General features: G+C 40.7%; 1 protein-coding gene across 23 annotated transcripts in view; it reads left to right on the plus strand.

Annotated features, from left to right (window-relative positions):
- EYA4 (EYA transcriptional coactivator and phosphatase 4) overlaps window positions 1-27481 on the plus strand; it is a 209374-nt gene that overhangs the window by 178198 nt on the left and 3695 nt on the right. For 19 of the 23 annotated variants that reach the window (XM_075924216.1, XM_075924211.1, XM_075924202.1 and 16 more), the window contains 6 exons: window positions 8661-8750; window positions 17330-17388; window positions 17497-17657; window positions 20351-20465; window positions 23305-23426; window positions 26268-26368. In XM_075924216.1, coding sequence (XP_075780331.1) covers window positions 8661-8750; window positions 17330-17388; window positions 17497-17657; window positions 20351-20465; window positions 23305-23426; window positions 26268-26368 — 648 coding nt within the window. Of the gene's footprint in view, window positions 1-8660; window positions 8751-17329; window positions 17389-17496; window positions 17658-20350; window positions 20466-23304; window positions 23427-26127; window positions 26229-26267; window positions 26369-27481 lie in introns of all 23 variants that reach the window. The other 4 variants (XM_075924215.1, XM_075924210.1, XM_075924201.1 and 1 more) reach the window with 1 other exon arrangement.

Consider the following 27481-nt stretch of genomic DNA (forward strand, 5'->3'; position numbering starts at 1 on the left):
ACATTGATTCTTTCTTGTGACCATGCTGCTCCGGTGGCACACAGTTGGTCTAAAGTGAGTTTAAGCAGCCAATAGAGAATTCCCTCATCTTAGGGAAATTCCCAGATGGCACAGAATCATAGCAGTGAGTCTTACACCTTCCTTTGCATTATCTCTTAGTCCTGCAGGTATCGCCACTTCCAGTCTGTGCCTATGATGACCGTCTTTAAGCTGTCAAGTAACTTTACACAGTGTGTGCTTGATTCTCATCTCTTTGTAAATGTGGGGTTTTCTTAAAATATTTTGTTGTGTTTATTGAAAATTTTTTGTCTCAAAAGAGAAGATTAAATGAGACAGACGAGGGCCTCCTGATATGTTTTCCAAGATTTTTCTATAAAGCATATTTATAATGATGCTATTATAAATAGGGAGAGAGCAGTTTATGGTGAATGGAATGATCAAGTTACATTTTCAAGGTGTGAAATTCTGGGATTATACCAGTACTTAGATGGATCGTTTTCCAGGGTTTCACCTTTGTTCTATTAGTCTAACATTTATACAGGCACTCAGTGTGAAGATGGATGCACACACGATAGTTATTTTCCATCTAAAACATACCTACTATCTCTTTTCCTTCTCTTTGCCTTATTTTTTTATGCTGTGACCTAGGAGGAACAAAAAAACTTTTAATAACTTTCTTTAGGTCTTAATCCTCTACTGTTATTATGGCTGTGAAAAGAAATGTAGCACAGAGTAGAGCCAATTTAGCTGAGTGTCACAGTCAGACTGGTTTTTATGCAAGGCCAGTGCACCGCCATGGAGAGACCAGCAGATTAAAAATTCTTCTTTTACATCTCACTCTCCTTTTTCGCAGGCAGTAGCATAAAGGAGAAGAGAATGGTGATCTTGGTTTCATTTTGGACTTGTATGTAATACCGAAATCTAGCACTGAAAGGGACCTCAGTAGGTTATCTAGTCCAGTCTCTGCATTGAGGCAGGTGTACTATAAATAATAATAGTATTAGCAAGCTGTGACAAATAGAATGCATATTTTTAATGTTATGAGCAAGATTATAAATGTCTCATTAAAATATATGTCAAATTGCTTCTTCATGGGAGAAAGCCCGTTGAAAAAATAACTTGAAATTAACCCCTGAAGTGAGAGAGACTTTGTATATCTGAGTTTGGTCAGTATAGAGCTACAAGATATTAATTAAAAAGCCAAAATTCACACTTAAGTGATTGTCTGATTCTTTTACTGGACTTTCCCTTATTATTTTATTTTATCAAAATATGTCTCTCTCAACATGTAAGGTAACTGTAAGGTTACTTTGCTCATCTCATTTGTTGATGCTCTTCATGCACCATAAAATTAGTACACTGCTATTTTTAATTATTTACTGCAGTAGCAAATTATGATCATTGGTATCTGAGCTGTTATGTTATGACTTGTGTGGCTGATGATGGTTTTTGCAGCTGAGCACCAGTTGGCACATATAGTTTTCTACAATGCTAAACTCTTAAATAAGGATTTGTTGATGTGACAGGCCATGTGTTAGAAGACTGTCATCATCTGTTACATTTTATGAGGTACATTCCTGTTCTCTTATGAGGTACATTCCTGTTCTCTTATTAACAATATGCATTCTTCCTTCTACTATGTTCCAGTGATTTCTCACTGTTTTTCAGATGATTAGGTTGTACTTAGGAGTTTGAGTGTTAGCATTTCCGACTTGGATCATTTTATTTCTTTAAGGTCAATTCAAAGGGCAAAGATGCTCCAAAAATACCGTAAGTCAAAGTTCAGGCTGGTAAAAAGAATAACTGCCTTTCATGGCACTCCAGAGGAAAAAAGTCTTCGTTCTCCAAACTTGAATATGTATTATACAGAATTCAGGATGATGTTTAGGCAGACGTACAAAATATGACAGTACAAGTCAACAGAAAAAAAAACCCTAGAGCATACTTTAAAAGAAAGTGGACAGAACCGACCAACTTTTTTTTATCAAGTAGATAAATACAGGCAGTCCCTGGGTTACGTACAAGATAGGGACTGTAGGTTTGTTCTTAAGTTGAATTTGTATGTAAGTCGGAACTGGTACACATTGTAGGGGAAACTCTAGCCAAACATTTCTCCAGAGCTCAGTTTTATTCTCCCACACCTCACTTCCCTCAGTCCTTTATTCTCAAGCTGAGGTGTCTGCTGAGAAAAGCCGCTCCACCTCTCCCTGGTCTGCTGGGCGGGGGGAGGGGGCGGGGGGGGCGCGCTAGCTTCGCATCTCCCTAGTCTGCTGGGGGGAAGTAGCTAGTGCGGGGTTGCCTCACCCCGTTTGTAAGTAGGGATCCGGTGTAAGTCGGATCCATGTAACCCAGGGACTGCCTGTACTATCACAGTTTGATTCAGATGTAGGTCAGTGCCAAAATTTATCAGGGTTTTTTCTACAATTTTCTGGTCCAACTATATCTCTAGCTGTTTCTAGTTAATATATTTTTTTATTTATTACTATTGTTGTTATTATCATTATTATTATTATTATTTATTTATTCGTTATATAAGAGGCTCAGGGGATAGGAGACTGAGAGGACCATACCAAATTCATGGTTCATTTTGGTCAATTTCATGTTTTTTGGATTTTTTAATATAGTTCCATGGTTTCATATGTTTACATCTGAAATTCCATGATGTTTTAAGCCTGGAGGTCCTGACCAGTGTTCCCTGTAAGCTGAGCTCTTGGGCAGTCACCCAGGAGAGATTCAAATGCTTCCCAGATGATTAGCAGAGTGCCCACAGCCAGCAGGATGAATTTTATACTGGTGTTGCACATCTGCGTATTCTTCAGAGCACATAAAGTTTATTCCACATATGGATAGAAAATATTAAAGGGGTCATCATGGGTGTTAGTAGTATTGGCACCTTTATTTTTGTGCTGCTGCTGGCCAAGCACCCAGGTCTCAATCAAGTACTATTGCCAGCAGCAGCACAGATGTGAAGGTCACAGGTTTGGGGGTTTTCTGTTGGGGGGTACTGGAAAAGGCTGTCCATACAGTAGTGTGACTGCCCAGGCCCTCATGGTTGGGGGATACTGACCAGCTAGCTGAACACCCCTTTCACACCTGAGCATTGGGCCCTGAACTAGAGGTTCCTACAACAGCTGGGGCCTGGAGTGCACTAGTCTCAACCAGATGGGGAGGGACAGGGCTTCCTTCAGGGACCACTCCCAGGGCCTGGTCAGACCCAATTCTGGCAACACCTCCCAGCTGCAGGAAGCTTCCTTTAGAGCTTCATGTAGCTACGGGAGGCTCCCAGAGGTGGATCTGACATGACCCTGAAGTGGCCCCTGCAGGGGAAGAAGTAGCCATATCCCTCTCCAGCCCAGCTAGGACAAACAGCTAGAACCCAGTCCATAGTAGGAGTCCCCACCTGTACAATATCCAGATGTTATGGGAAAGGTCAGATTTCACTGTCCGTGATGCATTTTTCATGACTATGAATTAGATTGGCCCTAGTGTTTGATTAAGGTATCTTTTAACCTTTAACGGTTCAAATTTGGCCAGTCTTATTTGTGATTGAATTGTGGCAGCTGTTTTAATGGCATATGATAACAAGTTGGTGGTCTTCTAGAGGGCAAAATGCTCTGCCACTAGTATTAAAACTTGATCGTCCCCCTTTGATGACAGTCTCTGAAGTGAGCCCAAAAATAGAGAATGGCCCATGAAGACCATACTGTCCTCTTACTGAGTGTCCCTCCAGGTCAGAGCTGAATCATATTAGCAGAGAGGTACAAGAATACTCATTATTACCCGGTCATGAGTTATTGCCCTCTCCTATCTGGCACTTTTCATCAGCACCACTATACTTCAATTAAAAAAAATCATTCAGCTGCATTGATTGTTTTGTATTTGAGTCAGATGTCTCAGGATCTCTCATTTTGCTGCTCTTATACTCTTGTTGTCTACTGCCTACTTTAGCCCAATGAGTAACAGACAGGGACTTCCTGTGGAGTCCATCAGCAGTGCTCTCACTTCCTCTTCTCCAGCCTCCATAATGACTCTCCCCAGGGAAGAGAGTTGGATTTACACCTAATGCTGCTACCTTAGACTAGCAGTGCCATTGGGCCAGTAAGATTAACATTTAACGCTCAACATTTCCACCTGTAAAATAAACTTTTTCCAGAGGACAGTGCTATTCCTATTAAGTTCTGCAATAATCCCCATTACAGGTATGTTCTCACATTGTTGTTCACCAAGATTTTAGAAAGGTTTCATTTGTGGTGTTATATTTAACTAGAAAAGTTAATATAAAATAGCATGTTTCCTTTGTATCCAAATACAATAAATGAGCATTTCGTGACTAGTGATTTTGAACAGTATGCTGCCAATAATTAAACTAAGACGTTTAGACTTTATATGGGACCCTATCATGATTCTCTTCTCCTCAAAACATATATTGGTTTTGTCGAGATATTTTTACTTAGTCTCCTAGGAGGCATTCCAGTGATGGCTCAATCTAGCACACAAGTCCAGACAGTCTGGCTCCAATTTATACCCTCTACTAACGTAACTAAAAGCATTGGTATTTTTGCTAGAGAGAAGTGCTGTAGCTGATCGTGACTCCATTGCGTACTAGTATTATCTGGCTACAGAGCTGCTTGGTGGTGTTTTTTTAATGCATCTACATATCTGTGGAAAGGGATCCAATTTTATTTTCTAATACATGGAATAACAGTGTGAGAGGGGGTTCACTCACCACCGTAGCGGGGGTCTGCCGTCTGCCAGCAGAAGGAGCTGATTCCGGAGGCAGAGTACCTTTCCCTCTTTCCTCCAGGCCGTGTTGTCCTCTTCACCACACTGCCCTCCGGCAGTGCCCAAGTCCGTCTCTGAGCCCCCCTTCCGGGGGTTGTTGTTTCTCCACCGGGCCGTTATGCAGGCCCTGCAGTCTGGGGGTTTGTTTGGCTAGAGCTCCCCCTGCCCTGCCCTGCCCTGCCTTGCCTTGCCCTGCCTTGCCTTGCCTTGCCTTGCCTCCCCAGCCCTGCTCTAGCTCCAGGGAGCCTCCTGCTTCCCCAGCAGCCAGGCCCTCACTGACCTTCCTTCTGGGAGCCGCCACCCAGGTTCTTATATAGCCCCCAGCTGGGCCCTCATCCCCTAATGCAGCCCCAGCTGGGGTTTGCCCTTAAAGGGCCAGTGCAGGGCGAATGCCTTGTCACACAGAATATATTAGCAAAAAGTTCGATCTGCCTTATTAAATTTCTCTTATAGCTACATTGTGTATGACTACGGGAGGAGTCTTTTTGCTTCTTCTCTCCTTAAATACCTTGCTTGCTTTTCATATTTTTTCTCTTGTCCGGTTTTAATTTATATTCTAACATATGAGTCTGTGTTCCCAGGATCAAGTTAAGAGACAAAGTGAACATTAGGTTATTCCTCCACATTTTGAAATCTTTTAAACTGACCAAAGTACATGAGTGCTTTTTACTCCTTCCTGATTCTCATTTCTTTGTGTGTGCAGTGACAAATTTAATTAGGAAGTACTGGAATTTGGTCACCAACGTTTGTTAAAAAGTTGCATTATGGAATTTGGCAAGTTTGCTTAAGGAGGCCAGGTTCTCTCCTGAAGGGTTCAGCAAATCTGCCCTGACAAAATTGTATTATTCTGAGATAAAAAACTGAATATGTGAGAAGCTGGAAAAGAGGTATCTTAATTTTGTTTTTACTATTATTATATACCAAATTCAGCATAATGTTACATAATATTTTATGCAGTATGTTGTAGCCATGTCGGTCCAAGGAAAATAGATTACAGATTATTTTAATAAACCATAAATCTACAGTCTGTATTTAGTCCATTATTGTTAGTGCCTAGCTATCTTATGAATTGAAGCTCTCAGGGTTCTCTTTTGAAAGAGTTGTGCAGGCTTCTTTGAGGATGAGGAGTGAGAGGTCAGAAATGGAGTGATGGCTTTGTGAAAAGTGTCTCTCTTCCCCGCCTCTTCCCCCCCCCCTCCCCCCTTCCATAACAGGATCTTTATTTTCTTGTGTGAGTTCATTTAAGGGTATAAAAGTGATTGGTTTCACCCATACAGTTGCTATTAGGTCACTGGATGTGGTACACCACACGATGTGACAGGCATGTGTCTCATTTAGACAATTACACTATTTTCTCTCTTCCAATAAAACGTAACTGGATTATGATGCAGTCATTTACAGTGTATTTCCACGATTAAGTCCAGTTCCACAGAGAAAGGAGAAAACAAGTAAAAAGGCCAAAGACCCCCATCTTGCAAGCAGTTATGCTCCTAACTGTAGGCCCATTGACAGAAATGAGTCTACCGTATGTGAGTAAAGTTATGCATGGGCATAAACCTTGCAAGATTGAAGTCAATCATCATACTGCAAAAATAAGAGTTGTGAATTTCATATTTGGGGGAGAGGGGAAATTCTCTTAACATTCACTGAAAAGGATTTTCAAGAGCTTAGTGAAGAAAAAAATCGATGTTTGATACATTAAGTCAATTTGTTCTTGTCTAGAACTATTAGTCTGCTACATGACAGTGATTAACAGCCAGTGGTTACTCCTTGAAGGCAGCACGGCCTAGTGAGGGAGACATGGATTTCTTATTGGCTCAAGGTTCTGTCCCCAGTTCTCCTATAGACATCCCATGTAACCTTTGGCAAATCACTAAACCCATGTTTCTCTGTTACCTTCCCTGGAAAAAAGACGTGAGCACTTGCTATACTTTTCACGCAAGTACTCATTATCCAAAAGGCCATTTTTGTGGAGAATTCAGGAACAAGCCATTTTACAAGGTACTGAGGTTTCTTTTTCTTTTAGAAAAATAAGTTGGGCCAGTTCAGAAGTCAGCATGAAAATACTGGAGTTGAATAGCAAAACTGGCAGAGAACTGGGTCTCATTACTAGTTAATGGCAATTTCTCAAACACTCCACTCTTCTTGCCCTTGAAATCTGCTTCTTGCCTGGGCCAGTTCCAAAGTATGTTTGTTGCAAATGTTGCCATTTAGTTTTAAGTGCTTCAGAGCAGGAACCCTTTTTTACTCTGTCTGCCAAGTGCCCACCACAATGGTGGCCAGAGCCTGATTTATCAACAAAAATTTTGCCATACAAGTACAGGCAGTCCCCGGGTTACATGGATCCGACTTACATCGGATCCCTACTTACAAACGGGGTGAGGCAACTCCGCACTAGCTGCTTCCCCTCAGCAGACCAAGGAGACACGAAGCTAGCGCCTCCCCCAGCAGACCAGGGAGACGCGGAGCAGCTTTTCTCAGCAGACACCTCAGCTTGAGAATAAAGGACTGAGGGAAGTGAGGTGTGGGAGAATAAAACTGAGCTCTGGAGAAATGTTTGGCTAGAGTTTCCCCTACAATATGTACCAGTTCCGACTTACATACAAATTCAACTTAAGAACAAACCTACAGTCCCTATCTTGTACGTAACCCGGGGACTGCCTGTAAATGATGATTTGTGGTGGAGAGTGATTCTGTTGACAAGGGGATAGCAGATGTTAACATTGCTGTCTGTAGAAATAATGTGTCTTTTGACTTCAAGGTACTTAAAAGATTTCAGAAAACTCTAGTGATCAGCAAGATGAACGTGGATTTTGTTTTTCTTTTTTAATTATAAGCTGATCTGATCCTCTTGTAATGGGAGCATGGTGGCAGCCTAACCTAGGGAGAGTCTAACTCCTGTCTATAATAACCACAAACAGCTGCAGACCTTGTCCCGCAGTGTGCCTTTACAACTTGAATTAAAGAAAGAACTCTCTTAGTTGTGGCTGCGTCTACACTGCAGCCTTCTTAGGAAGAATGGCTCTTGCGCAAGAGAGGTTTTTTGTGCAAAAAGGAGTCCTCTACACAGCTCCTTTTTGCGCAAAAGCCTCTTGCGCAAAAATGGCTTCTAATTAATTATGCAAATGAAGCGTGGTGATATTCTACTCCGTGCTTCATTTGCAGAAGAAGGCTGCAGTATAGACATAGCCTGTGAGTTGCAGAAAGACCTTTATGTGCTTTCCCAATATTGTGGGCCTCCTAATCAATAGTGCCACAGAGTACATGAGGTTGGCTGAGAGCCTACAATGAAAGGGGACTGGAGATCAGCATTTGTTAGGAGGCATAAATTACAAATGGAGGGAAACTTTGGAATTTGGTCAAGTGGGTGCCTGCAGTGAAAGGAGGATAGATAGTGAAATCATGTGGGACAAAGGACAGGTGTTCAGTTGAAATAGTGGTTATGAATTGGGCCAATCCATGTTTTTGGAGCAGCAGACACTATGGGGAAGAGAACTGGCATTGGAAAAATACATAGATGAATCAGAGGCTATTTCTCTAAAGTGAAATTTGTTTGGAAGATGGGTGAAGATTCCGACTGGCTTTTGTTTTCACAAAACATAGACATTAGACATTGAAAAGTTCTCTCCCTCACGCCATATAGCATTACTGTATACAATACAATAGCTTGTGAGTTTTTTCCAGTCCAGTTTTTCATGTCCTCACTGAAGAGGCTTCCAGCACTTAGTTTGGGAGACTATTATGTTGCCAAATATTTGGAATTTTTTGTTTGAGAAATCACTGCAAAATGTTAGAATACTAACTTTTGAATAATTGCTACCTGAATGAATTGTAATTGATTGTAATTAAATATCTAACCTAATTTTTCATTTTCTAAGGATCCACCAATGGCAGTGACACTGGGCCTGCGAATGGAAGAAATGATTTTTAATCTCGCTGATACACATTTATTCTTTAATGACTTGGAGGTAAGAATCTAAAGAATGTAACATTGACTGTTTCATCCCAGAGCATGACACCAGTGATTTGTTACATATTAGTATTTTTCACTTGGACATTATTTTGAGGTTGGTCGGTCTAACAGAACAATCAGAGTCAGTCATACTGCAATAATTTTCTCTAGCATCAGCGTATTTATCTGAAGAGCAGGGAACATCCTCAATGTGTTGCCTCTGTCCATTACAGTAGCTCTTTGCGCACTGCTTGTTTTTCTGATGCTGCAGATTTGTCTGTCTACAATGTACTCCTGAGAAGAGACCCCACTTACCTTCCACCTCTTTTCTCTCAACTGAAGTGGTCACTTTTTGCCTCCAAAAGATATATGAACAGACGAGTTTGATGTCCTCCTCTTAAACTCCCCTTTTGGGGCCTGCCTTGTGACTTTCTCATGTTTTCAGGGTTAAGAGCCACCCTTTCTTTTCAAGAAAGAAGGAGAGTTCTCATTATTCTACTCAAGCTCTCTCATCAGCAAGTTATGATCATAACGACAGACTTTTAGTCCTAAACAATCTAGGCATAATCATCATTCATATCTCTAAAGAAATAGAAATTGAGACCCCTAAGATGCCTCCAGATCTCCAGTTTCAAAAACTTTGATTTTGAGATAAGAAAACTCAGGGGCAAATTATTTTTTCCCATTCTCTGAAGAGTATTGTGGGGTTATGGTTGAAGACTCCAGACAAGAAAGGTGTCAGTAAAATATAGTACAGTTGTACATATATAAAAAGAAAAGCCTATGACTATTTCATTAACAGAATATCCCATTTCCTTCCCCTCAGCTAATACAACAGATAGACTTTACTAAACCTTGTTCAAAAAGCTTCTGGATCCACTTTAGGTTTATTTTTAGTCCAAAAGAAAATTGGGAGTTTTCAGACTACCCTTTACCATTTTCATAGATCATCTGTACTGTCAGAAAAAGTTGTAAAAAGAATAATGAGCCTCAGTCTCTTAATCCAGGTGTCTCTCAAGGAGGTTCAAATCCTTTATTCACTCATTCAAATTCTTCCACTTATGAGTTCATTGTCAACATGTTTAATTCATAGCCCTTTATTCTCAATGTCATCACCCTACTAAACATGTTCCACCATACCCATCAGCAATACTATTTAAACACTGTGTGCCTCTCACGGAGTCTAGTTCTGATATTATGGAATGTAACCACTTCACAGTTGTTGGGAGTTTTTTTTCTGAATAGGCATACAGAAGACTACAGATCCGCTTCTAATTTGGATCAGCATACCTTCCCCAGGTAGACATTTTTACCACCGGTTAAAACCAAAATTGACAATGTTTTGCTTCAAATTCTGGGAGAAAAGACTTGATGAATGGATGGATTTTCCTTCCACTGGGGGGTGAGGTTTCTTGTAATAGTCACTTCCTTGGTTCCACGGCCAATAAGAAAATTAAGAGGAACCATGCTGATGTAGTCTTCATTGTCCCAAGCTCAGATCATTCCCCTTACCCTCAACCTTTTGTCCCAAGATCGGTCCTTCACCTGAGCTTTACCTCTTTTCTCTAGCAGTGTGAAATGTGAGAACTGAAACCCTGGCTATTCCTCAGGTAGTGCATCTTTTATTGCAGTCTTAATGAGATATCACTTGACCATGTAAAAGCATGTGATCAATATTCTTCTTCTGGTGCCCAGAGAAAAGGATAGATTCTAAATCAATTTTTCAAAGCATTGGTTAGGTTCTCTTTGTAATGAACTTTTGTCCTAGCATGCTCAGATTTCAAGTGGCAGCTATAAGAACCCTCTTTTAGCATGTGCCCCGGTTTCTTCAGTCTGATGCTGTGTTCAAGGCACCAGTCAGCTCCCTCTTCCAAAGTGGAACTTCATCTTCATGCTGTATTGGCTTTGTTGTTTTCTCTGTGAGCCATTCACCAAAGCTTTGCTTAGTTTCGTTTCTCACCAATGAAGTTGTCATCTTTAGAGATGTGTCAGCGTATAGATTTAGCAAACAGGGTAATTTCTACTTAAGAATACCACTTCCTCTTTTTTCTTACTAAGGTTTTATATACAGGCAGTCCCCAGGTTACATACAAGATAGGGACTGTAGGTTTGTTCTTAAGTTGAATCTGTATGTAAGTCGGAACTGGCATCAGCTGCTGCTGAAACTGATCAGTTTCAACCACGGATGAATCTGGACGCCAGTTCTGACTTACATACAGATTCAACATAAGAAACCCAGGCGTCCCCAAGTCAGCTGCTGCTGAAACTGATCAGCGGCTGATTCCAGGAAGCCTGGGGCAGAGCAACTCTGCCTCGGGCTTCCTGTAGTCAGCCGCTGGTCAGTTTCAGCGGCAGCTGACTTGGGGATGCCTGGGGCAGAGCAGCTGTGGTACTGCCCGGTTGGTCCGGAGCGGCGCTGCAGGACCAACCCGGCAGCCCCCAGCTGCTCTACCCCAGGGGTAGGCAAGAAAAGCCTGGTCTGCTGGGGGGGGGGGGCACTAGCTGCAGCCCTCCCCCAGCAGACCAGGGAGACGGGGGTGGCGGGACCGCCCAAGTCCTCCACGGCTTTGCTCCGTCTCCCTGGTCTGCTGACCTGGGAGACGCGGAGCAAAGCCGCAGAGCACGCGGGCAGCGGGACAGTCCAGGCGCACCGCGGCTTTGCTCCCCATCTCCCTGGTCTGCTGGTCTGGAGACGGGGAGCAAAGCCGTGGAGCACGCCTGCAGGGGGACAGCTCAAGCGCGCTCGGGCTGTCCCGCTGCGGGCGTGCTCCAAGGCTTTGCTCCCCGTCTCCCTGCAGACCAGGGAGACGGAGAGCAGCTTTTCTCGCCCCGGTGATGGGGGCGGCGGACCGCAGTGCATCTGGGCGTCCCGCCGCTCCCGTCCTCCGGGGTGAGAAAAGCCCCATTCGTACCTGCGGATCCGACGTAAGTCAGATCCGCGTAGCTCGGGGACTGCCTGTATATAGTTTTTCCCTAAAAATCATACTCAAGCTTCTTTTGGAGTTTGGCCTAAATCAAAACATTTTCCTATTTTAGAGAGCTTGTGAAGTTTAATTTGGGATGTAGATCAACATTGTTGTCCAAGAATTTTACATTCCAATGAAATTAGTTTAATTTCTTGAATGTCTGTAAACAATTGAGTATTTTCTAGCCTCAACACTATTGCAAAACCAACTATGTGTATTATAAAAAGTAGTAGGGCCAAAAGGAAAAAAAAAAAAAAAGCTAAGATCTGTTTTGAAATATATCAGAAGGCCAACAAGATTCTCCACCTTTCCTGCAGCCACAATTCCAGAAAATCAATTGGTGCATCTCAGAGTTGATAAGGGTCTGGACAACTTGTGCAAAAATCTGCAGGCTGGCCACTATGGAATCCCTTTATCTGTCAAGGGACTCTTTCAGCTCTCTAAGGGTATGTCTACACTACCCCACTAGTTCGAACTAGTGGGGGTAATGTAGTCATCCACAGTTGCAAATGAAGCCCGGGATTTGAATTTCCCGGGCTTCATTTGCATGAAGCCGGCCGGCGCCATTTTTAAATGCTGGCTAGTTCGAACCCCCTGCCCCGCGGCTACACGCAGCATGGGAGTAGCTAGTTCGGATTAGGCTTCTAACTAGCTACTCTGTGCCGCGTGTAGCCGTGCGGCATGGGGTTCGAACTAGCCGGCATTTAAAAATGGCGCGCTTCATGCAAATGAAGCCCGGGAAATTCAAATCCCGGGCTTCATTTGCAACTGCGGATGACTACATTACCCCCGCTAGTTCGAACTAGTGGGGTAGTGTAGACATACCCCAAGAGCTTTAATAATGCTCCTTGATTAGGTAAATTAGATCTTCATGATGATTGGCCAGTCTGCAATTCCTCCTTTTTAAAAACTCCACTAGAGTCCCCATCCTTTCTTTCCTGGTTCTTCTTGAGTACCGTTGGATACTTTGGGTTATTCGGGGTGTTCTGAAATCAGTCATTCTTTTCTTTAGCCCATTTTCCTTTAGTCCTTCCTTCTACAAGCTCTGCTTTTCAAAATGACTCTCAACGTGCTTTGTGTCCTAGATTATATGCCCTGGGATGCATTGGCCATGAAGAGTACACCAGTCTTGGATGGGGAGACAGTCTCAGACATAACTTGGTCCTGAATTGTTGATGGTCTAACACATCACAACCAAGGCCTTCAATTGACATTGGAGGTAGTGAAATGGGAGGTGGAGATTGCAGAGCACCAGTTTTCTCATCAACTGAGGAGCTGAGCCACTCTGTTATACATGAACTAGAGCCTCTTTATTCCTGTTATCTTCATCCTCAAAAATAGCATATGATTGAAATACAGTCTGAAGGTAGCCAGTGTTAGATTACATGCCCATCTAGTCATCTTCTTAACCCTTTCTATCCTTTTCGCTATTTGAAAATTGCTAGTAGTAATATCCAGATTATTTAATATTGCCATCTGCACTACCCTCTCCCTATTTGTTGTCATATAATTTTCACCAACCCAGAGGTTCCCATGTATTGAGGAAGTCCTCAGAAACTTAGTAAACCATGTTTTAGTCAGTAAAGCTTCTGCTGGTATTTCAGGCTGGGTTTTTCTTTTCTCAAGCTGTTTCATTCTTGAAATATAAATTTTAGGGAGCTTGCAAAGTATCATTTGGAACATAGTTTGCGGCCTTCCATTATATACAGGGGCTGCATGCTCTAGAAAATTCTTGCAGCAAAGCCATTTTAGACTGGTAGGAGGGTGGGGCCAACCCAGTAATAATGTCTGAATTAGTGGCAATTCCATTTATTAGAAGATTGTTGTACAGGTAAGAAATGTAACTGTGTGTTTCCCTACAGAAGTATTAAGGATGACAGAGAAATGTTGGTAGAAAGTATTTCAGTTCTAGTGCTTTCCCCACCACTACATGCACAAATCAGGGTCTACAAATTAGGATTTGGGTCCTGTATGTATGCAACAGTAAAATAGTCTGTTGCTATTTGTTGTCATTTTTTCACAAGCTGCAGGAAAGCCAAATTCATACAGTTTAAAGGAATATAAATATATAATATTGGTTTAGAGAGCAGCAAAGGTAATGAGGTATGAAAGATCTATACATTTACTTTTTTCATGTTGAAAAAAAATCAACCTTGTGCTATTTTTTTCTTTCACATAAAAGAGGGGAAAGTTCAGGTAGCAGTTTAAATAAACCTCAAAACTTGGCAAGCAATTCAGTCCAGTTTTAATAGAGATCGGGGCATGTACATGAAATGGGTGGTTCTGTACATCCTGAAAATGTATAGTGCTGAATATATGCAGTATAATAGCATTTTTGTTTTCAGTGCAGTGAGTCACTGTTTTTACTGGATAATGAAATTACTATCCCTTCCAAGAGGATAATTTTTTATTGACAATTCATAGGCTCTGGACTTTCAGTAAAATTTTCAAGCTCTAAAAATTCCTACGGGTAAATAACAGCACCAAGTTGTGTTTAAAATAAATATTACTGCAAAGAAAAGTCAGTTATTGTACCTGGACTAATTCTGTACACACACAGTAATAGAAAATATATTTTATCTTTCTTAGTTTTGAACTTGCACAGCCAGTGACCCACTGTGACTTGAGTGTAGCCAGTACTGTAGCTGTTGTGAAAAGGTATTTTACCTTACAATTATCAGAGAGCTTTTTTCCCCATTTCTATCCCATCTTTCCTATGAACAAATTACAATCTCCTAATCTTGTGCAACATGCTCATTGTTTCGACTGGGAATGGGAGGGAACTGACTAAAAACCTGTACCCAATTTGACTTTGGTTTATGTTGAACTTGGACATTTTTGGTATGAAAGTTTATTTAAATTTACAAATACGTTGGTCTAGTGTGACTATTTAAAATGTTTTAAAAATCAAGAAGAAAGGAATATTTTGATAGACTAGAAATAGCATATTAATCAGCTCTAAGGTCTCCCTTGTGAGTATTCAGTAATGCACCAAAAAAGGTAGAGGGGGATGGCAAGTAACCATGTGAGTATAGCTCAGAGACAATTGGTTAAAAGGATGAGCCATAGAATCAGTGAGGAAAGGGAATTGTAAAAGCATGTGTATTTTGATCCTGGGATACTGGAAATTGAAAAACCCTCTTGGCAAAGACAAGCAGCAAGGAAGTTAGAAAACTGCATGCTCTTGGACCCTCTTTCTTTCCTCCCCATAAATTGGTGAATTTGGATATAGTTTTCAAGATGTTAGATACAAATTCAAAGTAGAACAAAATGGCTGAGGCTTTGCCATCCCTTCATATTCAATTTTGCAGTTAAGTTAGTCTCTGGAATTTTATGTGTTGGTTATGTGCCAATTATTGGTTCCATTCCAAATAAATCTATTTTCTAGTACTAAAAATGTACTCTAATTGTAGTACTCATAAAATAGCTGCACAGTTTAACAAACATTGAACAGATATGGACACTCCTTTTTATTCGTTCATACTTTTTGCATGGTGAGGAAATGAAAGGTACACAAACTCACAGGTCAGATTGCAATTCTATAACCAATCCCACGGAAATCAATGGAGTTGCTCTAGAATATGATACTGCTTAACGTGAGTAAAGGTATCAGAATCTGTCCCAGTGTAATATGGAGTCTGATACTAGCCTGACGAGAAACAACTGTGTGATGTCTTCCACAGGCATGTCTCCATACGCACAAACAACAGTGAAGGCAAGAGAGTAAGAGAACAGCTCCTTTATTTGCATCTGGCACTCATTTTTCCCCACTCTAACATCCCCCTGCCACATCTCTATTTTCTTAGAGAGGTTTTAAGGCTCTACATTCCAATAGTGTTTTGCTAATCTCCATCAGAACTAGGAAGTTCAGAGGTCTAGTCAAAAATAAATTCAAAGATGCAGGTTATCTGAACTTTTAAAAACTCAGAAAAAACCAACCCTGTTTAAAATGGCTTTTTTTTATTTCCTCAGCATAAGTTTGTGCAAACTTAAATATGGACCCTAGGGAAAATAGTATGTTGTGTAATAATCTGCACACTAGGATAATTCCATTCCACTTAGAGCAAAACTACACACTTTCCCAAGGAGAGAAGAATGAGTAAATTTTGCAGCTCTTGCGTTCTTAACACTACCATGTCAATTACAGGATTGGTTTAAGCCAAAACAAGTAGAATGTGGAAGCTAATTCTTTTGGATATTTGACAATGGTGAATCATAAATGAGATTTAAACTATGTAGTCTGCACTAATTTTGTCCACAAATTGATTCTAAAAGTGTAATCTGATTTTTAACAGGTTTACTTTGTATTGGAAAAAAATCATGATATTTACTGTTGATATTAAGGTTTGGAGAAATTTGAACAAATACATCTCTAACTCCATGTGCTGTCTTCCCAGTTTAAATTCTCAGTTTTCAATGTGAATATTCTGAAATTTCTTCTTTCTTCAGATTTTAAAATTTCTTAGCAATTATACTAGACTGAGCTTTGAGACTTCTAAAATGTGCACAGCTTGACTGGTGATTTTGTTTCACAATGATTGAGAACTTGTCATTTAAGGGTATGCAGTCATTTAAGGGTATGCAGTTCCATAAGTGGAAAGCGTGGCATAAGAGTTACAGCAGTAGAGGGCGTGAATCCATTTTCAAAATCGTCCCTCATCCTTTAAATAATTAGACATAATTTTACTGTTTTTCAGCATAACCCTTTAATCCTAAATTTCATAAAATTCTGATTATTTTTTCTTATGATCGTATCACTAAATATATGCAGGTAAAATCTCTAAACAACTAAATTCATACATGTCCTCCAGATAATGTACTATAACTATGGTACAGAAAACAAATGTAAAATTGACACAGTACTTGTGTACGTGTAGAGTATTTTTTAATCCCAAATTCGCTTTTGTCCATAACAGCTGTGAATAATGGCAAAACCTTAAGTTTTTTAAATCAGATATGTTCTCTGTATGTTCCATACTGCCCATTCCTCCCCTGCCCCGCCCGCCCCCCCACCCCCAAACTGGATGTATTCAAACACTACAGAACAAGCTGTTTCTGTGGGGTTTTTTTAGCCCAGTTAAAACCAGGAAGTAGTGGAGCCCTTAAGAACTTGATTTTGTGAGATTTCCAAACCAAAGGTTTGTGTAAGTTCAGATAAGACTTTGATAAGCCTCCAAAAATCCAGATGCTTAACAGAAATGACAAATCTTTGAGGTTCACCCATTACAGGTTTTTATAGAGATTGTAGAACAATGGTCTGAACTGATTTTGAAATGCTAGGTTAACAAAAATTTTACAACACATCAGAGAGAGACTAGGAGAGGGTTTTAAAAAATTGCTGTCCAAAAATCAAATTCAAGTACCACGTATCCTGTTACTTTCTTTGGGAACACCGTTGTAACTCAATTTGAGTAGTGTCGGAGGAGCTGAAATTTCTTTTGTTTAGAAAGAAAACTTTGTCATGATTATGAGATTACAAGCATGCAGACACTGCCATCTTCTGGCATAACCAAAGCTATGCAAAAGGTGTTTCAGTAATACCTGTATTTTAAAAAACCCATATTGGGAAGCATTAACACATACATGAACCTTTATAACAAGTTATCTTTATAATTGAATTTTTCAATAGGAATGTGATCAAGTTCATATAGATGATGTTTCTTCTGATGATAATGGACAAGATCTAAGGTAAGATGTATTCTTTTTCAAAATTTTATTTTTTGCAAAGATTAGAAAAGTTGATCTTTTTACAGGAATATATTGTATTTATTTTTAATATATTTTGGGTGTTTGCAGTACCTACAGTTTTGCAACTGATGGCTTCCATGCAGCTGCAAGTAGTGCAAACCTTTGTCTGCCAACAGGTGTAAGAGGAGGGGTTGACTGGATGAGGAAGCTGGCTTTCCGTTACAGAAGAGTAAAAGAATTGTATAATACTTACAAGAACAACATAGGAGGTAAGGGTAGGGCACATTCAATGTAACTCGATAATATTTTGAATAAGTTACTGTATGATTATGGTAATTAATGCTATTTTACTGTACTCTTTGAATCTCTACATGAACATTCAGTTCAGTGAAATTCATGCTATTAAAATGTAATATAAAATGACCATGCTGGAGTTGGGCAAGATATTCTGCTACAAAGAGTGACTGCTGGAATACCACTTCTAGGGGACACTGCAGAGAAGTGTGTTAGCAGCATACTTAGAGTGAAATTCTGGCCCAATTGATATCAGTGGCAAAATTCCAGTGGAGTTCAGTGTGATTAGAATTTCACCCTTCCAACACAATTGCACAAGTCCCATGGACTTGCTGGCTGTTCCAACCACTTCAGATGATTTTTAGGAGACAGCTCAGGTGTCCTCCTGCTTCCGCCATGCTGGTAGATTCAGCATGAAGACGACTGCCTATTCCCCCATCCTCCTCTTTTGCTAGAGAGGGTGGCTACCACCAAACCCCATTGGCGAGAGCCCCTGGCAGACAGTCACGTTAGTCCACCACATGCTGTAGCTCTGAAGCCAGAAAGGTTCTTTGAGTCCTGCTGCTGTTCCCTTTAAATCTGTACCAGACACCCCCACCTAACTTTACCTGTCTTAGTAGGAAACTTCTGACCTCTCACAAGATGAGGGCATCTTTACTAGGGGTATGTCTACATTGCATTCCTCTCTGGAGACAGGAATGCAAATGCAGGTGAGCGAAATTGCAAATGAAGTGGGGATTTGAATTTCCTGCACTTCATTTGCATAATCACATCCAGCCACTATTTCGAAATAAACGCTGTGTAGACAGTTATTTCGAGATAAAACCCTTCTTTTGAAATAACCCTTACTCCTTATAAAATGAGGCTTAAGGGTTATTTCAAAAGAAGGGTTTTTTCCCAAAATAACTGTGTCTACACAGCATTTTTTTAGAAATAGCAGCTCGACGCAATTATGTAAATTAAGTTCAGGAAATTGAAATCCCTGCTTCATTTGCAATTTCGCTCACCTGCATTTGCATTCCTCTCGGGAAAGAGGAATGCAGTGTAGAGATACTATCATTCTACTGCTGCGAAAGAAGGCTGAATCAATCCAGAATATTCCTCCTGTATGATTTAGCAGTCCAGCCAGCCCCACTCTGAAAAACCAAGATCAGTCATCCACTCCAAGATGACATGGTCTTGTCACTTGTCCCCTGTTCCAAACGCCATGGGGAAGGAAAGCCCAGGCCTGTGTGAGGCTGAGGATCCCAATGAAGTTCTTGACTTTTACAATAAGACTCACTTCATTTGAGATTCATGCAGGGCATATTCTAAAATTAAAACTTAGGTGTGAACAAAAACAGGCAGGTTTGGCACTGCTTTGTAACCAAGTCTCTCTGGCAGAAATGTAAATCATGAGTGAGGATGATGTGGACAGTGAGTGTTGGTCACCATGGTAGACATTTCACTGAAAATTAGACTGACATATCTTTGCCTTTGCATTTTTATTAGTTAAAAGTATTTATTTACATGAAAATGAAGCAGATAGAGCATTTGCAGGTGTTGAGATAAAGCAGCTTAAAATACCTGAGAAGTTAATGATGCTCCAAGCCACCATCTTGTTCAGCATGTTATTACTATTTTGAAATGGAATTTTATACATTTAAAATACCAGAAAAAAGTAAACCTATGGATTTACTAAACATTCATAAAAAAGCTACTATTGGTTCTAGAATTCTTAACTTTCTCTGTGCCATTAAAAAAAACCCACAACCTGTTACTGAGCCAATGTGTAAGAATCTAAAGATGGTTGTTATAACTGGTATCACTCTGAAGTCTGTATGCATAGTATATTCTATATGTATTTTTCTTTTGCCCCATAAACATTGTTTGTACTTTGATTATCTAATATATTCCACCATTTGTGGCCAATTCACACAGCTATCCTACTCCCTCCATCTTCTGTAACATTTTTTCCTCACTATGTGGTCTTGTTTCAAAAGAGCCATTGACAAAGAAACCTGACTGAGCTAAGTTATCAGATTTTCAAATGTTCTGCAACAACTGTGTACTTTAGAAAATCTGGCTCTTCCTATTTAAGCAGGACTATTGAGAGGTTGGAGGGAAGCTTTTATAAGTTTCTCAGACAAGATTAGAGGAAAGGTGTCATAAAATCTACAAATACTTCAAGGCTGCAACAGCTTCAGATACCAAGGTTGGAAGTTATTAGAGAACAATAACAGAGATAAATGGGGCTACCATTTCAGTGGGATGTATGGTGTTAGGCTGTAGATACCCTTGCAATAAAAGAGGAGATAGTCTAATTGCTTTGGAAAAAAACACACCATTGGGAAAAGTTATGTATTGATGGAGAAATGAAGTAGGACTTTCCAGCTTCTAACTTTGTAAATACACATACATACACATATGGGTATCTAAACTGGTTATTAATGAGAGCTCAGGTATCTTTCAAACAAAAAGTCCTAGAGCCTTACACATCCACATTGGGGAGAAGTAAAACCCACTCATCACTGAAGTCAATGGGAATCTTTCCATTGGCTTCAGTGGATTTGTTTAATCAAACCTTTAAAAAAAAGCAGAATTCAAAATAGAGTAAGTTACTACAACATCTGTATGCTTCAGCTAAAGCATAGTTTAATTTGTTTTTCCTTACTCATTTATATATAAGGTCTCCTTGGCCCTGCTAAAAGGGATGCATGGCTGCAGTTAAGAGCAGAGATTGAAGCTCTGACAGACTCCTGGTTGACAAATGCACTTAAATCATTATCAATTATTAGCACTAGGTATGTATTTGTGTAACATTCATATTAATTTATTCTGTATTAAAAATACATGTAATGAAAAGCCTTCATAAGCAACCCTATAATATAACAAACAAGTGAAGGAGGGAAACCATTAAGTTAACAGGTTTTAGTTCTTTAAATGTATATTAACTGCCTACAGTTAATGTAAGCCTAAAATGAACTTCATCTTAAAATTATGTCCTCTAAATTTTAGAATCTATCTATCATGTGTTTCTGCATAGTGGCATCTGCACACAAGCTCAGAGCTCAAGAGGTCGATACATTCCTGCAGACATGGCTACACTGTTGTGTGAGCCAAGGAGTTTGAACTCAGGCTCATGCCTAAGCCCCCCTTCCATCTACACACAAATCACTCTGACTCAGGGTCTCAGAACACCATATGGGTAGAAAGTCCACCCCTGCATCAAGCTAAGACCCAGGGTTCAAGCTCTATGCTGATTCAGGGTAGAGACAGCCCCAGAAGACTCATGTTCTGGAAGTCCACCTATCGTGGCCCATGAGCTGACTTTATTCTCTAAGCAGTCAAGTTTGGGGAGGGACAGTTAAATTTTCCCACACAGCTCAATGAACAAAAGACTAATGCAGCTACATTTTGCGAGGTCACGAGGAAGTCTGGGCTATACTCAGGCTGCATAATGTGCATAGACAATGGAACCCCATATTGGGACCCAAGGTTCAGTAGTTCCTAAAATGAGGTATGTGTAGACACTCCAGCTGTAGGCTAACAAATCCAGGATCTACTTCTAACTCCTGTGCCATTAACCATGGACTTGCATTGAAGCATAAATAGACCCCTGGATACATGTACACTTTTCTTTAGAGCAACTAGCTGTTGAGCCAAAGTAATTATAACCCACCATTCCCATCTCTAAGAAATAAAAATAACCATCATTGCTGGCTCTTAAGAGATGCTCTTCACAAAGTGGTGCATGTTCCCTCTGAGCTAATCAATACTGCAAACAGAAAACCATGGAAATGAACAACATGGAGCTACATTGAGCCATTTCAAGAGTTAACATGGGTGAAAAATGAACCAGTGTTCAGGGAACAGAACAAAATGAATTATTTTAAACATTTACTTTTAAAAAAAGTAAGTAGCAGCTAAACTGGAATATTAAAAAATGCTATTGTCATTTAAGCAATAATGGATTGTTGGAAAATTGTTGCCAATTACATGAAGTCCAGTCAGCGATGTTTAAATATTTGTCAAGTACAGGCAGTCCCCGACTTACGCGAATCCGACTTATGTCGGATCCGCACTTACGAACGGGGCTCTCTCGCCCCGGAGGTCGAGGTAGCGGATTGCTACCTGCGAGCTCCGGGGCAAGAAAGCCCCGTTCGTAAGCTGCTCCCGTGCCCCTGGTCTGCTGGAGACAGTCTCCAGCAGACCGGGGCACCGGGCAGGTTCCCGCGCTTCTGAGGCTTTGCCAGAGCAAAGCCTCAGAAGCGCGGGAACCTGTCCGCTGCTGCGGCTTCAGTCGCGGTGCCTGTGGTCTGCTGGGGACGGTCCCCTGCAGACCACAGGCACCGCGACTGAAGTGGCAGCAGCGGGCGGGTTCCCGCACTTCTGAGGCTTTGCCAGAGCAAAGCCTCAGAGGCGCGGTACCCCGCTGCCGCTGCGGCTCTGCTGTCTGTGTCCCTGGTCTGCTGGGGGGGGGGGCGCGGCTAGTGTGCCCCCCTCCCAGCAGACCAGGCTTTTGTTTTAGACCCTGGGGCAGAGCAGCTGGGGCGCTGCGGATTGGTCCTGCAGCGCCCGCTCTGGGCACTACTGGACCAACCCGGCAGCACCCCAGCTGCTCTGCTCCAGGTCCTGATTCAGCCGCTGCTGGTCAGTTTCAGCAGCGGCTGACTTGGGGACGCCTGGGGCAGAGCAGCTGGGGTGCTGCTGGGTTGGTCCAGTAGTGCCGAGGAGCGGTGCTACTGGAGCAACCCAGCAGCACCCCAGCTGCTCTGCCCCAGGCGTCCCCAAGTCAGCCGCTGCTGAAACTGACCAGCGGCTGATTCCAGGAAGCCCGGGACAGAGCAACTTTGCCTCGGGCTTCCTGTAGTCAGCTGCTGGTCAGTTTCAGCAGCGGCTGAATCTGGACACCAGTTCCGACTTACATACAGATTCAACTTTAGAACAAACCTACAGTCCCTATCTTGTACGTAACCTGGGGACTGCCTGTAGTGTTCTGATTCTGGTAGTATATTCACTGCCATGACATTTAAAACTTCAGAGTTTCATCACTGATTAGTTTTTCTCCTCCTCCCTTTTGTAAAGATTGCTCTTTTCAGTCTTGACATACCAAGAATGTGATGTTCCATTTTGAGGCCACTATTAATTTATGATTCTTGGGTGAAAAAATATGAATTTCTATGTTATCCCAGTCCTTCCTGTAAGACAGGTACAACAAAGCATTTTCCCCCTATTAACTCTGATTGTTTGTAAGTCACCGATAATTGTCAGTCTGAGAATGTTTTGGAAACATTGGAACCTAAATTTTTGAAAGCAACTAGTGATTGTGGGAGTTTCCATTTTTGAGCATCTATTTGGGCACATCTTAAAGGGAGCCAGTTTTGACAGCGCTGCAGGCCTGCACACTTGCCCAGAACAGAAACACCTTTGACAAAGGAAAGATTTTTGCCAAGAAAGATTTATAGTATAACTATTCTCAGTGCTGTTTAAGTAATAGTAATGCCTTTGGATTAACAGTTGACGTCAGGAAATCCTGACTGCCATCCTCAGTGGCCAGTTTTATTTAGCAAAATATTAACTGTGCAATTTTTGCAATGATGTACCATTATGCAGATTCAAGAACTATTTCTCTCCCTTCAGGAGTAACTGTGTAAACGTTTTGGTAACAACCACCCAACTTATCCCAGCACTTGCAAAAGTCCTGCTGTACAGTTTAGGAGGTGCTTTTCCTATTGAAAATATTTACAGTGCAACCAAAATAGGTAAGAAAATTATTCTTTAGTCTTCAAAGATTGTATTTGCTTCATCATGTGTTTTTTCCTCCTTTTATTAATGGATTCAGAGCTATTTCTCTGATAGTATGAATGTTCGGCAGAAAATAAGTTGTGCACTGCCTCTTGCCTGTTTAAATACTGTTAAGAAATGTCAACATCTGTTTGTTAGGAGTACTTCTAATCCCACTATTTATATATAGAATATGTATAATCTAAATATATAACTGTCACACAGTGACACTGGCCTTCAGGGGAAGCAGGGCAAATACACCTGCACTTTATCTGCATGCCTCTAGTTTGGACAGTTAAGAGGGCTGGGGGCTGTAGAGCAGAAAAGAAAAAGACTGATGGGTCAGAGCTGCCTGTGTGGGAAATGGGGACAAATGAGAACTGCCCAGGGACTATGGAATGACCTAGAAAGAAGCAGATGATGTTTTCTGAGGGACAGTTGAAGGCCAGAAGAGTGCATAGAGGGGTTTGTGTTGGCTGACTTCCCCAAAGCAATATATAGCCAGGGTCAGGAGAAGGCTGCGAAGGAAGGATTAGCAGCAGAGGAAGGTGCCTGCTGGTACAGAGCCAGAGCTGTTGACCAGATGGAGCTGAACAAATGGGGCAACCAAACGGCTTACATGTTGACATCTCTAGTGCTGATTGGCCTTTTCACAGTTCCTCTGTGTCCAGCCTGAGAAGAGGCTACACTAAGGAGTTCCCATTGGGAAGAGCAAGATTATACTTCAGTTGGAAGAGCTGTGGTGGCTGTCCTGGTACAAAAACCAGGGTGATTAACCAACTGGGGAAATTGAAAAAGCCACTATGTATGTGTTTCATCAAATGACAAGATATCTTGTTTTCATAACTGGTTGGATTTGGGGAAGAAGTGGAAAATGTGCAAAACAGAAATCCAATTTGAGGTTTTCTAATAAACCAGCCGCAAAAAGGATATTATAAGACGACAATCTGAAGAGTAGTTACTTGGGACTTTGGAAGGCAAAAGTGAGGCAGGAATGTCTATCATGCCATGGCATGCCACAAAGGGGTGCTCTAGGCAGGTCTTCCCTCTAACTTTCTTCAAACTGAATTCAGTCTTAGATATTAAAATGCACTGGAACTACATAATGTATATCTAGGAGCCTGCATTTTTACAGACATCTCACCAATATTGAAAGACCCAGCTAATTTGTATTCTAAACAAAGATCTTCATTTCATACACACCAATTTCAGTCATCCAATACTATTCGGGTCTGTTAAATGACTTACAAGAAGTTATTTATTATATATAGTGACAAATTATAATCTTGAAGATTATAATCTACAAAATAAAATTTAGGTTTGGATTTTTAAAGGCACCTCTAAGACTCCTTTGAAAATGCTAACTCCAATGCATGGCCTGCGAATATAGAATATGGGGAAAGAATGAAGGTTTCCAACTAATGAAAGCATGTATTAAAAGTTCTTAAATGATTCTCATATTTAAGTCATAGAACCACCAAATTTCTTTTGAAAAATCTAGGGAGAATTTCCTTCAGAAAAACTTGCATCTGAACATTGAGAATCATAGCTGTCATAGTTGTCAATTAAGGGAAATCACCATTTTAGAGACTTTTAAACAGCTAATAAATTTGGAAGAGTTCATATCTGACAATTCATCTATTCCAGATGCTTAAATAAGATGAAATAGAATTGATAGGACTTCACTGGCAAAGTGTCATGACTATGATTGTTTTTAGATGTGCCTTTCAGCAACAGAGAAAAATGGATATTTTGATAACTTAATTAGCTACATCATTCCATAGGAAGAAGATGCACCAAATCATTTAAAACTCTCAAAGAATTCAGCATATCAAATAGCCTAACTTACAGTAAACCAATATCATACTTATGGCAACCTGCACATTGTACACTAGTGTGCAAATTGCAGTCAGACAACAATAGTATTTAGGCCACACTAAGATTTGAAGCGGAGTAGCACCATCTGTGCAGAATCTATGGGCAAAATCTGGCACAGAAAGAGAATTGTTGACTGGCATGTAGGAGAACTGTGCCCATTGCTACATCCCTTCTAAGGATACAATGAACAGTACTCCCCTCTCACTGCATCCTTTCAGGTGGGCTGTGCTGCTAAAGACGTTTAAAAGAGCTGGCTCTTAGCTCTCTCTCTAATCTGGTCCTTTTAGTTCAGCAGTTCTAACACCATATTTTCCTAATCATAACCCTTCTTGTCATTCGCTGAGCCTGCTGAATCCACTTCTGCAAAATGGCACATTTCAGGGATACCTTCTCTGCAACCTTCTACTTCCTTTTATTTTTCTCTCTAGCATTCAGGGCTCATCTTCCCATCACAACAGCTCTTCGCCCTGCAGTAAATACATTTTAAATGACTGGTACTGTCCCTTAGGGGAGGGAGAAGAAGGGTTTAAAATAATCTGGAACTATTGACATTTTATGTTTTACAATGGTGGTAATAACATCCTTCTGTTACAGCCAAAACCTCTACCTAAGGTTAGGTATGTGATCTAATAATCAACTAAATCTGCTTAGTCTGACCAAAGGAATTCAACTGCCTTTTTGCTCATTGTATCTATGAAACAAGCCAAAAATGCACACTTTTTAATAAAATTCACTTAACCCTTTGTAAAGCTTCAGGATAACTCACATGATGGCTTGAATAAGTAGTGCATTGTTTTTCAGGCAAAGAAAGCTGTTTTGAGCGTATAGTGTCCAGATTTGGCACTAACATAACTTATGTTGTGATTGGAGATGGACGCGATGAGGAGCATGCAGCTAATCAGGTAACTTCACTCTGAACTTTTATCTCATTTATCTTCCAGGAAAAGAAAGTTGCTTTGAACGAATAATGCAAAGGTTTGGCAGAAAAGTAGTATATGTTGTAATTGGGGATGGTGTAGAAGAAGAACAGGCAGCAAAAAAGGTAACCTGTCTTATGAAATGTTGGTGTGATACACAGATACTAATGAAAGCCTTTCTGTTTCATTGCTGCTAATGTTGCAGATTGGCAAATAAGTTCAATACACAGAGGCACCAAGAGCACGATAAGATCTACACTTGAATTAAAATAAGCTATTTGGATTCTAGCATTTGTTTTATGACAATCTGAGTAAGAAATGTACCCCTGCCTCCTCCCCAATAAAACCTTAAATGATTGTTGGAGGGGAAAAGGCAAAAGAAACATAACAAGATGATACAACAGAAGTAATAAAGTAGTAATAAAGTAAGAGGGGTTTTGGTTAAAACAACACATGTGGAAATGAGAATGAGCACTATTGGCAAGAATGCAGAAAACCACCAAAATATCTATGCCAAAGTTCTACCACTATGAAGAAAAAAAGTTAGAATATTCTAAGAGGGAAATTATTGATTTTAAAAGAGCTAGTTTCAAGAAACATTTCTGCAAAAGGAGAACACAGAAATAGAAACAGTTTCTTCAACCTGTATAAGTAAAAATGTTTGCAGCGCACAGTTTTTCAAAGACAAGAAGTGTGACATAAGCAATTTAAATAGTCAATATCTGAGAAAACAACAAGTTGGGAATCTTTCGGATGTCAACACATTTTGCATTCCACCGTAACACCTATTAATGTGGGAAAGCTATCCTCTAAACATCGTGCTCTTTGCCTCCTGAGTTGTAACCAGAAAAACCATGAATTAGCATTAAGGGTAGCAAAACTTAAATCTTTCTAATATTTTGATGGGTGCTATGTGTTATTTTAAGCTATAATAAAGCAGAATCAAAATGTTCATTCCAAATGGTTGCTTATAGAGGTGTAGTACTGGTGATGGGTCTCTTATAGCCTGTGCTGAACACAGGTGGTTGGTTTGGGCAGTTGGCATGTTTCTAACTGTAGCTGTACTTGCATGACTAGATATGGTTTTCGGAGGAACAGCTGAACATACCAGTTAATAAATCGATCTGAACTTAGCAAAAGTAAGTTCTTACCTAGCTCCAGGGATCTATTTAGCTAGAATATCCAGCAGTAGCATCCTTCAAGGAGTGATTTGGCATGGGTAAATCTGTAAATCATTA

Source organism: Pelodiscus sinensis, chromosome 3, assembly GCF_049634645.1.
Source record: "Pelodiscus sinensis isolate JC-2024 chromosome 3, ASM4963464v1, whole genome shotgun sequence".
In the NCBI taxonomy this organism is placed as follows: Eukaryota; Metazoa; Chordata; order Testudines; family Trionychidae; genus Pelodiscus; species Pelodiscus sinensis.